Below are 18,183 nucleotides of genomic sequence, written 5' to 3'. Positions count from 1 at the left end.
TCAGATTTGGACAGAACTAACATGAGGGATGACTAATGTTAGCACAGTGAAGAGGGATTTGCTTAAGAAAATAGCAAGATTGTTGTTAGAGGGAATATTTAACAAACCATTGCTTCTTTACAAATAAAGTGCCAACTGCAAGGACCCTCAAAGCAGGCCCTGGGATACCTTTTTGGCAAATTATTAGGATCTACTTGAAAATATGTACATTGGAAACCACTATATTGAGAAGTTTATGGATTCAATTCTGGGAACTGGGATGCAAGGCAGAGGGGAGGTAGTGGGCCCTACAGGGTACAAGGACTCCCAGTTGCAGTTAGGTAACTGATACTAAACCCCACTGATAAATGGGGCAGACCTGGTCACCTGCTTGTGACTTAGTTGGGGAAACCAAGGCAAACAGGGACAGGTGAGGCTGGATGGGGTGACCTGTAACTTACAGAAGGGGTAACACAGAGACCTCATTTCACAAATACACAATGTGAAAAATACCCAAAGCATGGCAGTGCCCCAGGGGATGGGGGCAGTAATTCTCCTATGTCACTGATGGCAACCGGATTCAGTTCTCGAAAGCTAATCTGTATCAAGAGCCATAAAAATGTTTATATACTTTGACCCAGTTATTCTATCCTAAGGAAATCCAAAGAAAAACCATTTTCAAAGATGTCTAATTTCTTTATTTTCTCTGAAAGAAAAAGTTCAAATGCCCAACAATAACTATGTTTAACACATGGTATACATATGAATGCAGATAAAGGCTGCTGAGTGGACACTGGGTTTCAATGATGGTATCATTATAATGTGTTTTATGAATAAGAAAAAAGGCACTGTCTGAAGAGAGAGATCTATATTCCTATCCTCTTTAATTTGGATCCCCCACCCACTCCTGCCAACTGAGCTGACTTCCCACCATTGGTAGGAAGCAGTGACCCTCTGCCAGGCAACTGCAGCACGCTGCACCACCAGCCCCTGTCTCAGAGGGAAGTGTGTCTGGCTGTCACTCTAGGCTTTAGGCCAACCTGGATCCAGCTTCAGGAGCACTAAACTCAAGCCTCTGGTCACTTGACACTTTTAAACAGTACCAACTGGCACTCTAGCTTATTTGGACATTACATGCCACCACCTCTCACTAGATTCCAAACATAAAATTTTATTTAAATAATTTTAAAAAAGAGAGAAGGAGAGAAGCTTATTAGAAGAGCATTCTAGGAATGTTATTAGTCTCTATTCAGCTTTTCGCTGACATAGGAAATTGCAGACAATAAATATAGCCCCACTCCCCAGGTGTGAAGTTAAACCAGCTTCTCCTGGGGCGTGGCTCCAGTGCTCATAAAGACAAACTGCCTTCAAAGTCAGACTGGTGACACTGGCCCCAATGGCCTCTGCAAATGAGGCCTGGCCATCCACCGGTGACAGTCACATAGTGTCCAACATCAGTCCTGGGGCCCTTTTGCTGCCCACGTCTCAGCAGGATCCCTGTGAGGGAGCAGCCCGTACTTCCCTTGGAGGACAGCCGTAGTGTTTTCCAGGGCGCTGAGGAGGAAATGGAGGAGAGTTAAGGGTCTGACTTCTCAAAGCCCACCAGAGTCCAGTGATCAGGGAGCTCTAACTCCCTGGTCTTACTGCACTCTGCTCATCAAACCCTTGAAAGATCCTTTCGAATCCTGAAAAAAACAAAACAAAAAAAACCACCAGCAAACTTAGTCTCACTCCACCCACCACTTCTCCAAAATAAAGGTTGTCAGGGCAAGAGAGTGTGGCAACCTTTATTTTGTCAAGGCCATTTTTGCATCTCCCAGCCTCCCTCAATTCCTATCCCCATAGCATAGGAGAGAGACTCACCAGCCTGCACGAATGATGTCAAACTTTCCAGGCACAGACAAGTCAACCACAGTTGAGCCGAGGCGACACCTGGGGCTCTTGCCATCCCCAATTGGCCCCCCATCGATTACCAAGGACAGCTGAGGCCAGAGGTCCTGGAACTCCTAAGAGGAGGGAGAGGAAGAGCATGGACACTATCCCTATGCAATGATGTCACACTGCAGGCAGGCAAGTAAGACAAAGGCTACACAACCCCAAACCAGGAGGCACATTCCTATAAGAGGAGAAGGAACCTCAATTAATTACAGTCAGCTATGCTAAGGACACTGCATTAGCACCTAGAATACTACATCCTATGAGGTTTGAGGTCTGCCCCGCCACATCAGCACCCCAACTAACATCTATCTAGAGCTCAAAGAATATCTTGCTGTGCCAGAAAGAAATTCCATACAATCATTTCTGTTGGGGAGTTTTAAGTACAATGACTGGAGTCCGAGCTAGAGCCCAAAGGGATGGGCTCTGCCCTGGACTTCCCTCCAAATCTCAGTATACCACATTCAAGTTACTTTATCTAGGGCTGTAAAATAAGGGAGCTGGACAGATGCTCCCCAAGGTTCCCTCCAGCTCTAGCACTCTGATCCAGTCTCAGGAGAACAGAGAGGAAACAGGGTTAAGTTCATGCCACCAACACTCAATCCTTGGGCTATGGGAAGGGAACTCCCTTCTTAGCTACAGCATCACCCACTCCCCCTCATCCCTTATGAAGACATCACAGTGACAGACGGGCCTGGGAATATGGGATGGGGGAATACCAGTTGGATAGGTCAACTGTTCGCTGAGGAGGTAGGAATACTCCCCACCATCTCCTTCCCCATTGCCTTGAGTATGGCTACCAAGACCAAGTAAAAGCCTGCAGTCTGAGAATAAGAAGGGATGTGAGCTCTCACTTTCCCAGACTCCTGAACCCACTCTCTAGGACTGGGCATGGGAAACCACATCCTTTTACTATGTTCTGCATTTAAGTTCAGTAAGAAGAAAACAGTGTGGTAAATCGAATTTCTTTGTGTCCTCATCTGTTCCAAGCTACGCAGCTAACACAGGATTAGGACAATCTTTTTTTGACCTGGCTTATGGCAGAGGTAAGAGAACATCGTCAGGAGTCCCTGGGACAAGTGATTTAACTTTTTGGAGCCTTAACTTCCTTTATAGCGTCGTTGTAAAGACTTACTGCCTTATTCCCCAATAACTGCTACCCCTACAACAAGGGAGAAAATGATTATACTTATAATGTTTCTTATTAAAAAGTCTAGAGGCCAGGTGCACAAAATTTGTGCATGGGTAGGGCCAGCCAGGGCCTTCCTTTGTTCTGTGCCACCCCCTGGTGGTCAGGGCACATCATCAAACTTCCCAGAGGACAATTTGCATATTAGCCTTTTATTATATAGGATAGAAAGAAAACACCCATATTCCCCCTCACTTCTCAAGTTTTGTAATAAAAGTTTTCCAAGATTCTTTAACTTGGATTTCCCCCAACTCAACCCCTGTCAACTTCCCATTCTAATGACTCTCCTGTCAGGCAATTCCAGTGAACCACCAACCCCAATGGTTCAGAGAAAACTGTGTAAGTTTCCTGGTTCACTGATGACATTTGGGAATGGGACGACAGCTATGAAACTCTCACCTTCACATTCAGAGAACTGGGCTGGGAGCTGAGGTTGGCACTGGTGAGAGCTAGTGGTCCCCCAAACATCTGGGCCAAGTCCTGCATGAAGGCATGGTCAGGAATCCGGATGCCTACAAGCTACGAAGCAAGGTGAAAGGGGATCATGAGAAAGGATGGAAGGAGTGGGTTAGTGGGTCCAGCCTGGATCCTTGTGAAAGCCAAAGGGCAGAGAGACACAAGAGGAAATCCACTCACAGGAGTGAAGGGGTTCAGGTCCTTATTGAGCTCCTCGGAGCGTTCCATCACTAGGGTCACTGGTCCTGGTAACAGGTCGTTCAGGAGCCCCTCGGGTACTCTCACATGGCAGTACCTGGGAAACAAAGGGGCCACAAATCTACCCAAGAACGAAGGGCCACTGCTGGTCCTGGCCCACACTTTAGGCAGATCTAGAAAAGGGGGTCCTGGGGACTCCAGTGGGATCCACCTGTCTTCGCTCTTCGCCTAAGAGCCTGAGCAGAAGGCTGGGCTCCAGGGAAGCACCCCAAACTTGGGGCCCACATGCCTCTGGTCTCTGAAACCACAACAGTTGTGCTGCTATCCCGCTCCGTGTTTTATTTTCTCTTCAAAGCCCTCCCTACGAAATTAAGCTACCGTTTCCAGCCCCCCCCCCTTTTTTTAACCGTGGGAGTTCCCCGCCCCCATCAATCACAAAAACGCCAGAATAGGGGCCTCGCCCGCCTCGCTCGTTGCTGGGCGGCAGCCTCTCGCAGAAGGCCTGGCAGACGTCAAGTGCTCGACACACATTTCCAGTTCCGGATTCCTGGGCGAGCCGGCCCGGCCCCTCCCGCTCCCGGCGCCTCAGTCTCCCAAGCCGTCACCGGAAGCCCCTCCCGTGGAGCCGCCCCCAGCGGGGCCGGGTCGGGGAAGCTTTACCTGTAGACGTCCACCACGCGGCCCAGGCACACAGCCAGCGGCTTGGCCTCGCTGCGGCCCTTGAGGCGGTACACGGCGTCCAGTGCCGCCGAGCAACTCGCCGAGCACGCCAGGCCGTACAGCGTGTCGGTGGGGACGGCCACCACGGCGCCGGAGCGCAGCTCGGCCACGGCCGCCCGCAGCGCCTCGGCCCAACCGGCGCGCTCCGGGCTTGCGGCCCGCACGGCCCCGTTTCCCGGGAGCCGTAGCAGCCGGGCCCCCGGCGTCGCCCGAGCGGGACCCGGAGGACGGAGGAGGCGGCCCTTGCGGGCGGAGCCCACCGGCCCCTCGCTCAACCCCACGCTGGCAGCCACCGCGGCCCTCAGTCCCCAGCACGGATGCGCCGGAGACATCCGCCTAGGCCCGCTTCCGGGAGGAAGTGACGCACCCAATCAGCTTCCGGTTCGGGAGGCTCGGCCCCACCTCCGCTCCCGGCCACTTAAAGGGACCACGACCCCCAGGAGGATTGAAGGAGACCGGTGGGGACGGGGCGGGGCGCAGCTTTGCGGAACCTTAGCGCAGCGCTGGGGAGGGGGCGGCCGAAAGGGGGGCGGTGGTCGGGCCGCGCAGGCGGAGATGGAATGGGGCCCCGGCTCAGACTGGTCACGGGGGTGAGAGGGGGCCCGTCGGGGCGGGGGGAATGGGCTCGGACCCCGCGCCAGCGCCGGCCCTGACGGCCTGTCTCTCGCTCTTTCCTCCGGGCAGGGAGGCTGCCGGCGTGGACCGTGGGAAGGCGGGGCTGGGGCTCGGCGGGAGGCCACCCCCGCAGCCGCCCCGGGATGAGCGCGCCCAGCAGCTGCTGGACGCGGTGGAGCAGCGGCAGCGGCAGCTCCTGGACACCATCGCCGCCTGCGAGGAGATGCTGCGGCAGCTGGGCCGCCGGCGCCCGGAGCCGGCGGGTGGCGGGGTCAGTGCCTCCCGGCTGGGCCTGGGAGGTGGGGTCTGTCCACTGGCTAGATTTGCTGAGCCCTAGCTTCCCCCGAGCGTGAAAGTGTCCCCACTGCTGCACCTCCCACTTCTCATCTGGGTGAGAGGCTCTGAAAAGTTCAGTGCTGTCCAGATGCCAAGTAGCCATATCCTTGTGGGCCTAATCCAAGGCCTTTCCTCCCAGCCTCACTTTCTTCCTTTCTGTTCCAACCAGAATGTCTCATCCAAACCCGGAGCGCCCCCCCAGCCAGCTGTCTGCGCCAGAGGCGGCTTCCCAAAAGATGCTGGCGATGGAGCTACGGAACCCTGACCATTCCCCAAGCCCGTGGCCCTGAGTTCTCTCCCTCCGGGGGGCTGGTGGCTGGACTCTGAACAACTGCCTTCAGGAAAGGACCAGTCTTCACTGGCAGCGGCTGGAACCTGGCCCTCAGCCTAGGGTGGCAGCTCTGCTAGCAGCTGGGTTCACTCCTTCATCCTGGCTGATGCAGTGCTGAGCCTTGAAATGTAGCCATGGAATATCCAGCCTGATGACCGGAGTTGGGCAGGCCAGCAGTGCTCGCCAGAGTGGCCTGGCCTGCTTTCAGGGATCCAGGTGGTGTTACATGTCCATTTCATGCTTTGGGGGCTCCAAGTCCCACAAAACACTTTCAGCAGAGCCTTGATTAAAAGGAAGCCTGCAGACTCTCCTTGTGACTGGCCTTTCCTTTCTGTCCCATCTCTGAGACTGAGGGCTGGGAGGGAGGAAGTGGGTGAAAGCTGGCAGGGTTGGGAAGAAATAACACAGATAACTACCAGATTTAAATAAGCATTTAATTAGGATCTCATTAGTATTTAATATTGCTTTTTCAATTCCAAAAAGTTAAATTTTCACTTCTTAGCAGATATCTTAAAGTACAATATTAAGTTTATACAAAATGAGCAATTAAGCAAACACCATTATTTCACATTCTTCAAAAATACAAATTCATATTTACTCTTTTTTTTTGGGTTTGGAGGTTTCTTCCTTTGGAAGTACTGAACCTGTAACGTTTTCATATCGCTCAGTGAAAATCTGTTGTTCCCATGTTTCACACTTAAATTAATTTGATAGGCTTTCCATAATCCAAATAAAACTATTGGGTTTTAGAGAACTGTCACCAAGACCTTCAGCCAATGACTAGTGTATGTCAAAAAAAAAAAAAAAAAAAAAAGGCTCTTGTCTTGCCTTCCGGGGCCAGAAGATCTAAGCCAGAGATTCAGCAAATCCAAGTTTCCAACCACCTTCCCCAAACGGGTCTAGGAATTGGCAGTGAAAGGAAACTACCACCTTGAACTCTGACCCCCACCCCCACATTCACCAAAAACAAGAGGACTAGAGTCACACATTGCCCTAGGGGAGGCCTGAGGACAGGGGAGAGGGCAGGAGAGGCCTCTGACTTGGCACCACTGTGAGGATAACAAGGATATTGAAGAAAAAACAACCCTGGGTTCTGGTGAAAAAAGGTTTTATGAAAAACTTTCCCATAAGAAAAAGAGTAGAAACTGCATTGAGCTGAGAGAGTGACACTGCGTTATCACCCAATTTTTTGGCCCAGCAGGCACACCACCAAAAGGGCAGCGTGTGGTTTTAAACTTTGCATCCAGTAAAAAGGCTGTGCTATGTACACATTCACATAAAGATCCAGTTTAATTTGCATTTTCAGTGCAGATTGAGAAGCCCTCTAGAACAGGCTTCACAGTGAGAAATGCCCAGACGGTGGTCATCAGCTTCCCCAAAGGGCATGAGGAGAAAAGAAGGAGCCTCTCTCTCTCCCCCAAGACTGTCCCACAGGAGACAGCCTGTCTGGTTACCAATCAGAAATATGTAGAATTCCGTTTTCATGCCTCCTCCCTCCCCAGTATTAAGGAATGAACAATTCTGATCAATGTCACAGCAGAATCATTTGCATATTGGATTTAGGGAAATCTTTCTGCTTTGGCTGAAGTTTTTTCAAACTTTCCCATTGTATAGTAGTAGCCTGAGAATGAAGGAAAATGGGGTGGCAGGGGAAACGAGAGGAGTGAGGGGAAAGGGGAAAAGTTGATAAAGCAAATTATGAACAGCTTTGTTTAGTGGATTTAAGGAAGGCTGGAGGCCTTTTTGCATAAAGAGCCAATAGGGGCAGCATGGGAGTGGAAGGAAATGGCTTATGTTGCCTCTCCACCTCTGACACCTCCTCAAACATATTTCTGATTGGTGATTAGGAAAACTGAAAAGTCTTTAGCAATACTGTTGCAAGTTCCACAAATCAATGGTTTTGGTGATTCTGGAAGTCTTTTAAGATTAAGGACAATGGACGTGATTACAAATATAAACGTCTAGAAGGTGCCAGGTTTCTACCTAGGAGCATCCTGTTCCTTCCTTTCAGGCATCTCTTTGTAATGGTGAAGGGGGGAAGATGGTAAGGGTGCAAGAAGAGATGCAAAAGGGCCTCAACAGTCAGCAGAAAACAGGACCCGCAGTTCTTTAGAGAGCCTGAGGGGGGCGCCCTCAGGCACACAGGAAAGGCTTGCATAGATTGAGCAGTTGCTGAGAATGCATAATAGTGTTTCCCTACAGACAGCCTCCTGGTACAGGGCTGATGGAGCAGAAGATTCAAGGCCAGGGCCACATGGGACAACGACCATCAAGCTACACATATTGCACCAAGGTAAGTGCTTTTCTTTTCACACCTCAATTTAACTTTTTATTCTAAGCAAAAAATAAAACTTTGTGGGAAGCACACGCACATACACACACACTCACACACACACAAAAGAAATTGCAGCAATTGGGTTAAAGATAAAATAACCTAAAGTGCTTTTTATTTTATTATTTCTTTAATATACCAATATGAGGTTCTGCAAACTCATCCCTCTGGACACATTCAGCATTATACAGTCTCTCAGAAACCCTTCCCCCCTCCATTACCCCCATCAGTCCACTGCCTTGACTCTCCAAGCTACCGACTCTCCCAGAGGTGGTAAACTCAAGTCCCTTGCTTCTACCCGGAGAGGTCTTCACACATGAAGGCCCCTCCGGGCTTTGTACCAAGATCTCCATCTGAAATGAGGTGGGGGCAGGGGATTCAATAAATGACACCAATTCCTGCCACCAAACCGGTGATGTCCCGAGGCTGACCAGATGCCCACAGGGAAGGCAGGGTCACTTTCCCTCAATGCCTGGGAAGGGCCAAAGCCACTAAGGCAGTTTGGTGGTGCCAGCCAAAGTTCCCTCCCACCTCCTGAGCCCATGCACTCCAATCCCTGATGCTGACTAGCACCCTGTACAGGAGCAGTATAACTGCAGATGCTAAGTGGGAACCGGAAGTATAAACCCACAGGGTGGAAATGGTTGAGGTTACCATGGGAAGAAAAAGGCTTGATTTCACCTGGCAGAAGTCTGCAGACCTTCTCTAACCTTAGCCTAGGCTCACTCCAGGTTTGGAAACCACACTCCTAAAGGCTCTGCCTGGATCCACGTTAGCCAGCGGCCCGCTTCTCTCCAAGGTCCTTGGCACCAAAGGCCAGGTTTGCAGAGGAGGTGGGGAGGGAGCGTGCTGGAGGAGGAAGGAAAGATTGTCTATCCTGTGGAATAAACCTGCTCTTCTTTACAACCACTCACTGACCATTTTTCAAAAGTTGACTGGGTTTGATAGTTGTCCTCGTAATCTTGAATCCTCCTCAAAAGGCAGATACTGCAACTAGAAAAATCTGTCCACCTCAACACTATTTTGAGATGCATCACTCCCAATCTTTGGAGTTGAAAAGCCACTGACTGGGCAGGCTCAACAAGGTAACAGGCCCAGAAAGAAGCAACATTTAAGCCATGGACGCTTCCTGCAGCTTTCCCTGGGCTCCCGTCCCCCACCTGCTCCCAGGGAACTCAGTCCCAGGTGACTCTAGGGAGTGGGAAGAGGTCATTCCTGCCCTCCAATGCGAACTACCTTTGGAATTGTATTGTGCTGGTCTCTCGCAGAAGAGGCAGAGAAAACACAAGTGTCCTACCTCAAAGCTTCCTACGGTGCCTGGTCCACAGAGCCAAGGACAAGCCACGCTCAGCAGCTGGTTTTCCAGGACCGACTCACTGTGGTACTAGAAGATTCCTCCTGCCTTATCAACGCCTGCTGAGGTCAATGGTCCCAGAACCCGCCAGCCTTTTAGGGAGGAGAGTGCAGGTTAAAAGGAAACTCATTCTCCTGCCTAGACTCCTGGAATGAGAAGCCAGCAGCTGCTTGTGGCTAAGCCCACTTCTCATTGCAGTGACAGTGTTCACCACCACTGCCCTCTTGTCCAAGTCTGTCCCTGAATGTCCTGTTAAATGCTGGGCTTCTGGCTCCCAAAATGATCTGCTCTGGATACTGTCTTGGCTGGCCTTGAGTATGGCTCAGAGACAGGAGTGGCAAATGCAGCTCGTTTTACATTAGGGCGTGGGAAAAGGAAGGCAAGATTATGGCTACTTTCTGCCCAACAATATTGACTCAGAAGAGCAGACCTGTTTGCTCAAGGTAGGGAGGAGGCCTAGTCTATAGACATGGGGCCATGCCCAGCTTCTGAGCTCAGTGAGCTTGGTGAGCGCTTTTGACTAACATTAAGATAGCCAGTTGAGAGAAATTTTCCATTTTAGTGTGGGCTGTATTTTATGTTTAGAGGCAATGACTTGGAGCCAAAGGCAGACAGATGGTTGTAATTCTATACACAAATAAAAAAAAACAATTCTTCTTTCCTATAACACAACTTAATGAAACATTCCAAATGAGATAACTTATTGCAACATTTCAGGCTTTTTGGTGGAAGGGGAATTTTTTTGTTTTACCCTGAGTAGAAGATCATCGTTTTGTGTTTTTTTTTTTGTTTTTTGTTTTTGTTTAGAAATCATGTGACTAAGCTGAGCAAGTCACATCCTTCTTTGCACTGTACTCGGCTGTCTGCAAAATCCAGAGGGGCGAGAGGTGGAGATGGGAGGGGCAACCAAAAGCCTGGCTAGAACCTGGAACCAGGAAACCTGGCTGCCAATTACATGCCACCTTAAAAAACCTCCCTCATCGATAAGCAAAATGCAGCTCTTTTGCTCCGAAGAAGAGAACTACAATTAAAGGAAGGCAGAGCACCGATCAGCAACTGGCCATACACCCACATGTCCACTCTAGGACAAAACAGGGATGTCCCCAAGAAAAATTCGCTGTGCCCTGCAAATCCTGGCAACCAATTGAGAGACAGACCAGGAAGGCAAAGACTGTGATCACGTTGCTAGAGCCTGCTCTGCACACACGCCACTGGCAGGTAGCAAACAGCTGGCTCGGGCCCCTGCAGAACCAGATCCTCCCTACAGCTTCCAGCCAGGCTTTTAGCTGCCCATCTGTGCTGCAGCTGGATGCAGACGACACCTGCCACAGTCACTCTGAGCTCCACTGACACCAAGTGCAAATATCAAAACCATCTCACCCAATTCCCGTCCGGCTCACGGCTGTCTGACCTGCCTTTGCCACTTCCCTCTCTGATGGAGTGAGGGGCTGGCTTTTGGAGCAAGCTTCAGCCTCAGGCTCAGAAGACGCACAGGGAGGAACAACACCTGACACACTGAATTCTGTCCAGACCACAAGGCCCCAGTGCAAGTGATGGGCAACATCAGACTGATGGAAACCACACCCTTTCACTTGGAATTTTTATGCATACGAGTAACCTTAATTTCCAAGTTCACATGACAATAAGCAAAAGTGACATACAGTGCAGCCAAACAGTTCATTTATAACTTAGCTTTTTTTTTGTTTTGTTTTGTTTTGTTTTGTTTTGTGTGTTTTTTCTTCCCAAAGATCAGTTCCTTAAAACGGATGCTCCTGGGATACGAATAAAGAAAATATATCCGAAAGCTGAGGATTTCAAATAGATTTCTTCATCCTTCAAATTACCGATCCCATGATGGTAGACATTGCACCTACGTGTGCTTCCCGCTCGCCCTCTCTCCCTGGAGGGGAGCACCGTCGGCCTTTCACTTGGAGAAGCTGCTGCTCAGGCCCAGCTCCTCCTCCCCCTGCAGTAGTGCTTCAATGGGAATCAGGTTGGACGCTGTGTCCAGGGACAAAAACTCTGACACATCCATGGCACTTAACGTTTCTGTCTGAGGGTCTGGAGGAGTCTCTGCTTGTCTGCTTTGCTCACAGGAAGAGGAGATGGAGGAGGAGGAGGACAGGGGGACTGAAGGTGAGGAGAAAGTCTGAGGTGGAAGCTTCAGGCTGGGCCCCTCAGGAGGCTGGGGGCTTGGCTCTGGAGGGGGAGGGGAGGAACAGCCCTTTCTCCTGCCAGCCGCCCGCTCCTTAGCAGAGTCCCGGCATGCACACTGACACTGACACGCCTCTTCTTGCTTGATGATGATCACAGGAACACTGAGGCCAATCTGCTGTACAGAGCTCCCTGCGAGAGAGGCGAGAGAGACTGCTCTTCAAGTGGTTGCAGGGCACAGGGGGATCTAGACTAGGTGAGAGCTGCGTGCCATGGAGGCGGGAATGATGATGGAGAGGGTGGATGCCATGCTCCATGACAAAGTCCCTCAAGATGTGCCCCGTATTTCCAGCCTTGTTTCCAGCCATCCTCTCCCCTGCACCCTCCATGCCAGCCAGGGCGGCGGATGCCTCCCTTTTCCTGACATATTTTATTTTTGTCTTTTACCTCTGAGCCTAAGGGTGTTTCCTGTGGCCTAAACTCCCAGGCTGTTCTGGAGAACTTACTCTTCTTAGCTCCGAAGGCCCAGATCACTCCCCTGACCCCTCGGGTGCCTCCAGGCAGTGTTTCCAGCAGGCTTACACCCAGGGCCGGCCCTAGGCAGCTTCCTGGCACTGAGAGCTCCTGCATTCCTCCCGCATCTAGCATTTTTGTCCCTCTGCCCACACTGTATGGGACTGTTCGCTCTGCCTGCCCGAGGCTCCGTCAGGACATTTCACTCATCTCTGCAGCTGTCTCTAACACACAGTGGGTGTCCGTAAAACCTCCTTCTACACAACCAGCCTCATGTGCACACACTCTGAACTCAGACAGGCTTTGTGTGTCTCAAAAGCCCTAGAGACCAAGGGGCAGGAGAGCCGTGTGGGAGCCAGGAGGCCTGCGAACTCGTGCTTTGGCTCTGCCGCAAACTCCTCTGTGACTCTGGGGGAGTCATTTAACCTTTCAGGGCCTCAGTTTCTTAATCCATAACATAAAGAGTTTGGGGAAAAAAAAAAAAAAGGGGGAACTTAAAGTTCTATACAGTTCCTGACCCAGATACTATTTTTTCATTACTGTAATTAGAAAAGAGTCCAGTGAATTAACAACTGCCCTCTTTAGCATTAACTGTGATTCAAAAAAATTTTTTTTCTGGCTACATTTAAAAGTTGTATCTGAATGGGAAAGAACTGTTACTAGTTTAAAAAAAAATGTTAAAAGTGGCATTAGTAAGTGCACTAACCGCCAACAGTTATAAAGAATGAGATACTCTAATAAATAAACAATACAATGTGACAATTTTGATTTCAAATTTTTAAAAACCGGGCAAAGCAACAATTAACAACTGTGCCTCAAAGGGCCCAGGGAGTTGACTATCTTTTAAAGTTCACATTGAATTACATACCTGTGCTACTGGCCACTGGTACCGCAGTGGTAAAAAACACCTTCTCAACTTTAGATGCTTGCTGCTGGAAAACAAAAAATTCACATTTATGGCACCCGTGTATGGCAGAGCTCCAAGGAGCTGAAGCCTCCCCGATGTGATGGTCCCCTAAGAGGGAGAGAACGCTCGGTGCTGTGGGATCTGCACTGAGAGATGTTTTGTTTGTGCTCTGGCATGAGGTCACCCCGCTGTTTGACATTCGTGTGGACAATGTAGCCGGCTTTGTCTTCCACTCCTTGGCTGCTGCCCAGCTGCCTAATCCAGCGGTTCCCTGTGCCCAAAGGCTCCTCCAAGGTTGCTGTTCTCAAGCTGATGATCTCAGAGGGAGCCCCAGGGCTAGTCCCCTCTGAGCTCTCCGCTCTCGGCCATTCCCCAAAACTTCTAAGAGGCTGGAATGTTCTTTATCCCCCCAAAGATTAAGACGGATGCTAAGAACAGACTGAGACTGTACCTCACAGGCAGAATAGCCCTGGTGAAGGCCCCGAGCACAGGCCAGTGGCTAAGGGAGGGCCCTGAACTCTGCCACACCTGATTCCAGTCCTTATTTGTTGTTAAAGTCAGGCAAGTGATTCAACCTCGGACAGTCTCAGTTTCCCCATCGGTAACAATGGGGATGATAACCAAAGAACCCCAGCAAGGATGAAATGAGAGCATGCATGTAGAGTCCTAGGTGAGTGGAGAGTGCCCGGCAAACATTAGCTACTTATGTTACTACTAGGTAGGACTATAAAGTCATGTCCAGAAATCACCTTAATCACTTTAGTACACTTCCTATTAAATTGACTATCTTCAAGTCTTAACTTCAAAACACTGTCTTTTTCTTTTAATGATTGTTTAAAATTTTACATATGTCTCACCCCTTGACTTCCCTCACTACCACCCCTGAGGGCAAGCCCTCACTGGCTCAGTATCTGTGTCCATTGGTTACGCTACTATACAAGTCCTTTGTTTGATCCCTAACCCCCTTCCTTCCCCGCTGCCATTTGTCTCTGGATCTAGGGCTTTGTCTTTTATCCCTCTAGGAAATAAAGAAAATCTAGGAGGAATGTGAAAGTTTCTGGCTAAGTTATAGATGACACTGTAAAATAATGATGGGAAAATTAGACCCATATTTAAATACATGAAAATGAGTTGTGTGGAAAAGGAATGCCAACACTTGTTCCATGCAGCTCCCCCGGGCAGATTCAGAAAGAAATGATTAAAAAAATACATGGAAGCAGATTGGGTCGTAATATTGAAAAGACCTTTCCATTTGAAAGTGGAACTAGGTTGCCTCCATAGGTGGCTGGCACCTTATTTATGGAATTTGAGTGCTTTCACTATTTATCCCTAAATAGTTTATTTGAGATATTTAATTGAACAATGAAATAATTTCCTTATCATCGAGACCAAACGCTCTTCAGAAAATAGCTCTAAGTGGGCTCTGGGAGCAGAGATTATTTCTCTGACGTGCATCTGATGGGGTGGTGTCAGTCCCTCGCTCAGTGTGACTCTGCCATGGAGACAGAAGGCGCTTTCTGAACCGCTCTGAGGCCTCGGGAGTTGGCTGACTGCGCTCCTGTCCTAGATGACAGGATTAGATGCAGGTGGAATACTTGTTCAAGTGCCAATTGCTCGGGAAACCTAAGCCTGATTCTCTGCCTCCCTACTGTAGGTCCGACCACAGCATTCCCTGGGTTTACACCACCTGATTCTGGGAAAGATGACCGAGAGACAGAATTAAATGTTTCAGGGCTTGACAGCCACTGTCCTTTTTTGGAGCAAAAGCCTCTGAACATGTCACCTATGTAAGGCCACTTCACTTCACCCCACTGGATCTGTTTATACATAACACTTACCATTTGTTCTTGGTTTTGTGGTGAGCTGGTGGCACCATTCAATATCCACTGTAAGTTCTGTTCTCCCATGACAAGGCTGGACTGCAGGATAGCCGTGCTGGGCGTCGGGGTGATGGTTATAGTGGGATTGTTAGTTAGGACAGAGTTGGCACCCAGGGGTAGAGTCTGGACCATGGCTGGCAGGGGTTCAGTAGTACTTTGTGGTTGGGGCACTGCTGCCACGGCTGACGTCACTGCCGCTGCTGATGCGGAAGCCCCAGCAACAACAGAAAGTCCCGGTACGACGGGCTGCGGTGCCTGAGGGTGCGGAAGAAACTCTTGATGATTAGCAGCAAACTGTGTGCTGTGGGGGACAGGCACTTCTGGAGGTTGTAAGAGAGCAGGGGGGTTGCCAAATGCAGCTTGCTGGGAACCAGGTCCTAAGGAGGGAGCAGGCGGAGGAGCAGACGTTGCTGAGGCTGGTAGTAGAGGCTGGGGTGGCTCGGAGATGCCAGGCTGCAGTACAAGTGGAAGAGATAAAGATGCTGAATTTCCTGTGGGTGGCGGAACATCATTGACTGACTCTGCATCACCATTAAAACTTTCAATCAAGGCAGCTGGCAAAAAAAAGAAATAGAAACATATATACATGTCCCAAGCCTTACATGAGCCACAAAAACACAGTCACTAGGAGCTAAACCAAAGACAGCTGAAGTCTGCGGGGCCAATTCCTTCATTGCTAGCAGGCTGGCTTTCTGCTTTTCATTTAATGACACCTCTGGTCAAAGAACTAGGCTTCACAATCAACCTCCCTTTCGAAATGTGAAGACCTAGTTTAGGTCTCAGCATAAAAAAACGCGCTGTAAGGCTTTTCTACAAACAGGGCTCGACATCCTTTCTGACTACTGCGAGGCTTCAGGCAGATTCTCATTCGAACACGGTCTGAGCTAAGCCTGAGGATCTTACCCTCTCACAAATGGTGTCACATCAGAAGAGCTCACAGTTCCTCTCATTTTTTAAAGCCAACCAGAGCTTTTGGAAAAGGAGACCCTCCTTTTTGAGGGTCTAGGGGAAAAGCAAACCCTTGCTGAGGGAAGTAGGGGAAAAGATGGAATTGAACTGAAAGGCCCTCACTTTTCTAACCCCTCACTGAAAGTCACTTCATTCAAAGAAACTGAAATAATCTTTCACCATGCCATCATTCAGAGAGTCAGCGTGTGAATTCCCCTTCCCAGTGCTGAGATCTGGGCAGGAAGAGAGACCGCATAACAAACCTGTCTGTTGAGGATCTTCCTGAATTGCCGTATCGTCTGAATTCTGGAACATGGACTTAAAGATGGTTGCTGGTGAAAGTGTGCTGAGGTCCTGGCCCTGTGTCTGATGGACAAAGACAAAGATGTGAGACCCGCCATCGGAGGCAATTCTTCACAATGAGAGGACACAGAGCAGCGCAACCACTTGATCTTCTGATATGCTTCTTGTTTCTAACTTTTCCTTTTCAGGTGACATCTATGTCCCTAAACCTCAGACACTCAACACTGGGTCCTCAAATACTCTAAAACAGAACCCGACAAGCTGACTATCAGCTGAATGCCCGCTTCCCTAATGCTTACTGGCACACAGGCATGCTTGTTCATTTACTGTGTTCCAGCTACAACAGCAGAGCTGAGGAGTTGTGACGAGACCGTATGCTCTACAAAGTGTAATATATTTACTATCTGGCCCTTTACAAAAAAAGTGTGCCAACCCATACTCTAAGACCAAATCCTACATAAAATGGGATCGAATAATACCCATTACCTGCAACTTGTTTTTCTCATGTAATAATATATTGTTAATAATTTTCAAGTCATTACACAACATCTATAATATTCTAATATGTATACCTGGTAATGAATCAACCACTGTAAAGAACTCTTAATGACAGGCAATAGTGATCCTTTTATATGCACTATTGTCTTGTCATTACATTGATTCTTTGTAACTTACAAATAAGAAAGAATCAGCAGCATTTATAAAGATAAAATGTGAAACAAACAAACACATATTACTCTGAGGACCTGAGTCTTGACAAGCATTAAATAAAATGACCACCTCGCTCTAGCTCAGTGGAAAGAGTGTGGCCTGTGGACTGAAGGGTCCCAGGTTCGATTCTGGTCAAGGGCACAAGCTCAGGTTGCAGGCTCAGTCCCCAGTAGAGCGTGTGCAGGAGGCAGCCTATCAATGATTCTCTCTCATCATTGATGTTTCTCTTTCTTCCTCTCCCTTCCTCTCTGAAAGCAATAAAAATATATTTTTTGAAAATAAAATAAAACGACCACCTCCAGGCTTCCTGTTAGTTAAGGGAAGGGGAAAACACCAATTCTTTTATCTGCAATCCATCTCTACTCATTCATTTTGTAGGACAAGAGTTGCAAAGGCAACCTCCAAGAGTCTAGACAAGTCCTACAAATAAGTGAAGCAAGGGACAAGGGGAGGGAACTTCAGTGGAATCCTGCCACTTGGTTCTGCAGGATGGGAAGCACCAGAGCTCAAGCACATTCCCAAATTTGGATCATTTGGTGAAGACTACTGACTTGTCATTAAAAGCAAGTAACTGAAATCCATTTAAAAACACCGTATAAACCAAACAAAACCTATCTGCCAGCCAGATAGCCCCAATGACTACTTGTACTTTAAGGTCATTCTACAACAACTCTGCTTGTGGGGGAAGAATCGCTCTGGGGCTGGGCAAAGTGTGCCCAGCAGAACAGTCCGCCCACTGGAGGTCCTCAGAGAGGAAACTGCCCTTTTGAGTCAATTACTCTAGCATGATCCCACCATCTGGAAGGCTGAGAGGGGAAGTTCGGTGGCTCTGACTGCCAGTGTGACAGAGATGAAGGCAGAAATCTATGTGAGCCTTCCAGCTTCCATCCACAGGGAGGACAGTGGCCCTCAAAGTTTTAATTGTAATACAAAGAAGTACATTTTACATTATGGAGTATGTATCGATATGTGTGTATATATATATATACAGATATATGTACACACACACACATAGATATTTCATATAACATACATATCCATGTGTATAACTGAAGTGAGATTTTATGAAATAGAGCTTATCCTTACTATACCCAATGTCTTCTAATATTTTCTATTCTATTGATGTTCTTAAAATGCTGATTATAAATACTATTTTATAAACCAATAATGAGATACAATCATTTGTTATTGTTAATCCCAAGGATATATTTCCCATAGATTTTTAGAGAAAGTAGAAGGAGAGTGAAGAGAGAGAGGAGCGAGAAGAGAGAGAGAGAGAGAGAGAGAGAGGTCTATGTGAGAGAGACATATTGATTGGCTGC

The 18,183-nt window shown here is 48.6% G+C and overlaps 3 protein-coding genes across 8 annotated transcripts in view; 1 reads left to right on the top strand and 2 right to left on the bottom strand.

The window, feature by feature from the left end:
- Positions 1-704: 704 nt before the first annotated feature.
- On the bottom strand, positions 705-4,809 carry YRDC (yrdC N6-threonylcarbamoyltransferase domain containing). Its single transcript, XM_036445510.2, has 5 exons — positions 4,418-4,809; positions 3,740-3,854; positions 3,503-3,622; positions 1,843-1,985; positions 705-1,533 (listed from the first exon to the last, which is right to left on the bottom strand). Exons 1-5 carry the CDS (start codon positions 4,807-4,809, stop codon positions 1,434-1,436), a joined length of 870 nt encoding a protein of 289 aa, XP_036301403.1. The 3' UTR covers positions 705-1,433.
- CUNH1orf122 (chromosome unknown C1orf122 homolog) lies at positions 4,799-6,069 on the top strand. Of its 2 annotated transcripts, none has more exons than XM_036445519.2 (3): positions 4,799-4,935; positions 5,162-5,363; positions 5,598-6,069. In XM_036445519.2, the coding sequence occupies exons 2-3, from the start codon at positions 5,316-5,318 to the stop codon at positions 5,691-5,693; spliced, it is 144 nt and encodes a 47-aa protein (XP_036301412.1). In that variant the 5' UTR covers positions 4,799-4,935; positions 5,162-5,315; the 3' UTR covers positions 5,694-6,069. The 2 variants fall into 2 exon arrangements, with proteins under 2 accessions (XP_036301412.1, XP_036301411.1); XM_036445518.2 differs by having other exon boundaries at positions 4,934-5,067.
- Positions 6,070-6,179: 110 nt separating this feature from the next.
- MTF1 (metal regulatory transcription factor 1) overlaps positions 6,180-18,183 on the bottom strand; it is a 44,147-nt gene continuing 32,143 nt past the window's right edge. For 2 of the 5 annotated variants that reach the window (XM_036445501.2, XM_036445503.1), the window contains exons 8-11: positions 16,111-16,213; positions 14,858-15,453; positions 12,981-13,044; positions 6,180-11,791 (exon numbers count right to left, since the gene is read on the bottom strand). In XM_036445501.2, coding sequence (XP_036301394.1) covers positions 11,370-11,791; positions 12,981-13,044; positions 14,858-15,453; positions 16,111-16,213 — 1,185 coding nt within the window. In that variant the 3' untranslated portion in view covers positions 6,180-11,369. Of the gene's footprint in view, positions 11,792-12,040; positions 12,751-12,980; positions 13,045-14,857; positions 15,454-16,110; positions 16,214-18,183 lie in introns of those variants that run through there. The other 3 variants (XM_036445502.2, XM_045584837.1, XM_045584838.1) reach the window with 3 other exon arrangements.

This window comes from Pipistrellus kuhlii, unplaced genomic scaffold (genome assembly GCF_014108245.1).
Source record: "Pipistrellus kuhlii isolate mPipKuh1 unplaced genomic scaffold, mPipKuh1.p scaffold_m20_p_2, whole genome shotgun sequence".
NCBI lineage: Eukaryota > Metazoa > Chordata > Mammalia > Chiroptera > Vespertilionidae > Pipistrellus > Pipistrellus kuhlii.
Note: the sequence above shows the minus strand (reverse complement) of the source record. Positions and strands in the feature narration are given on the sequence as shown.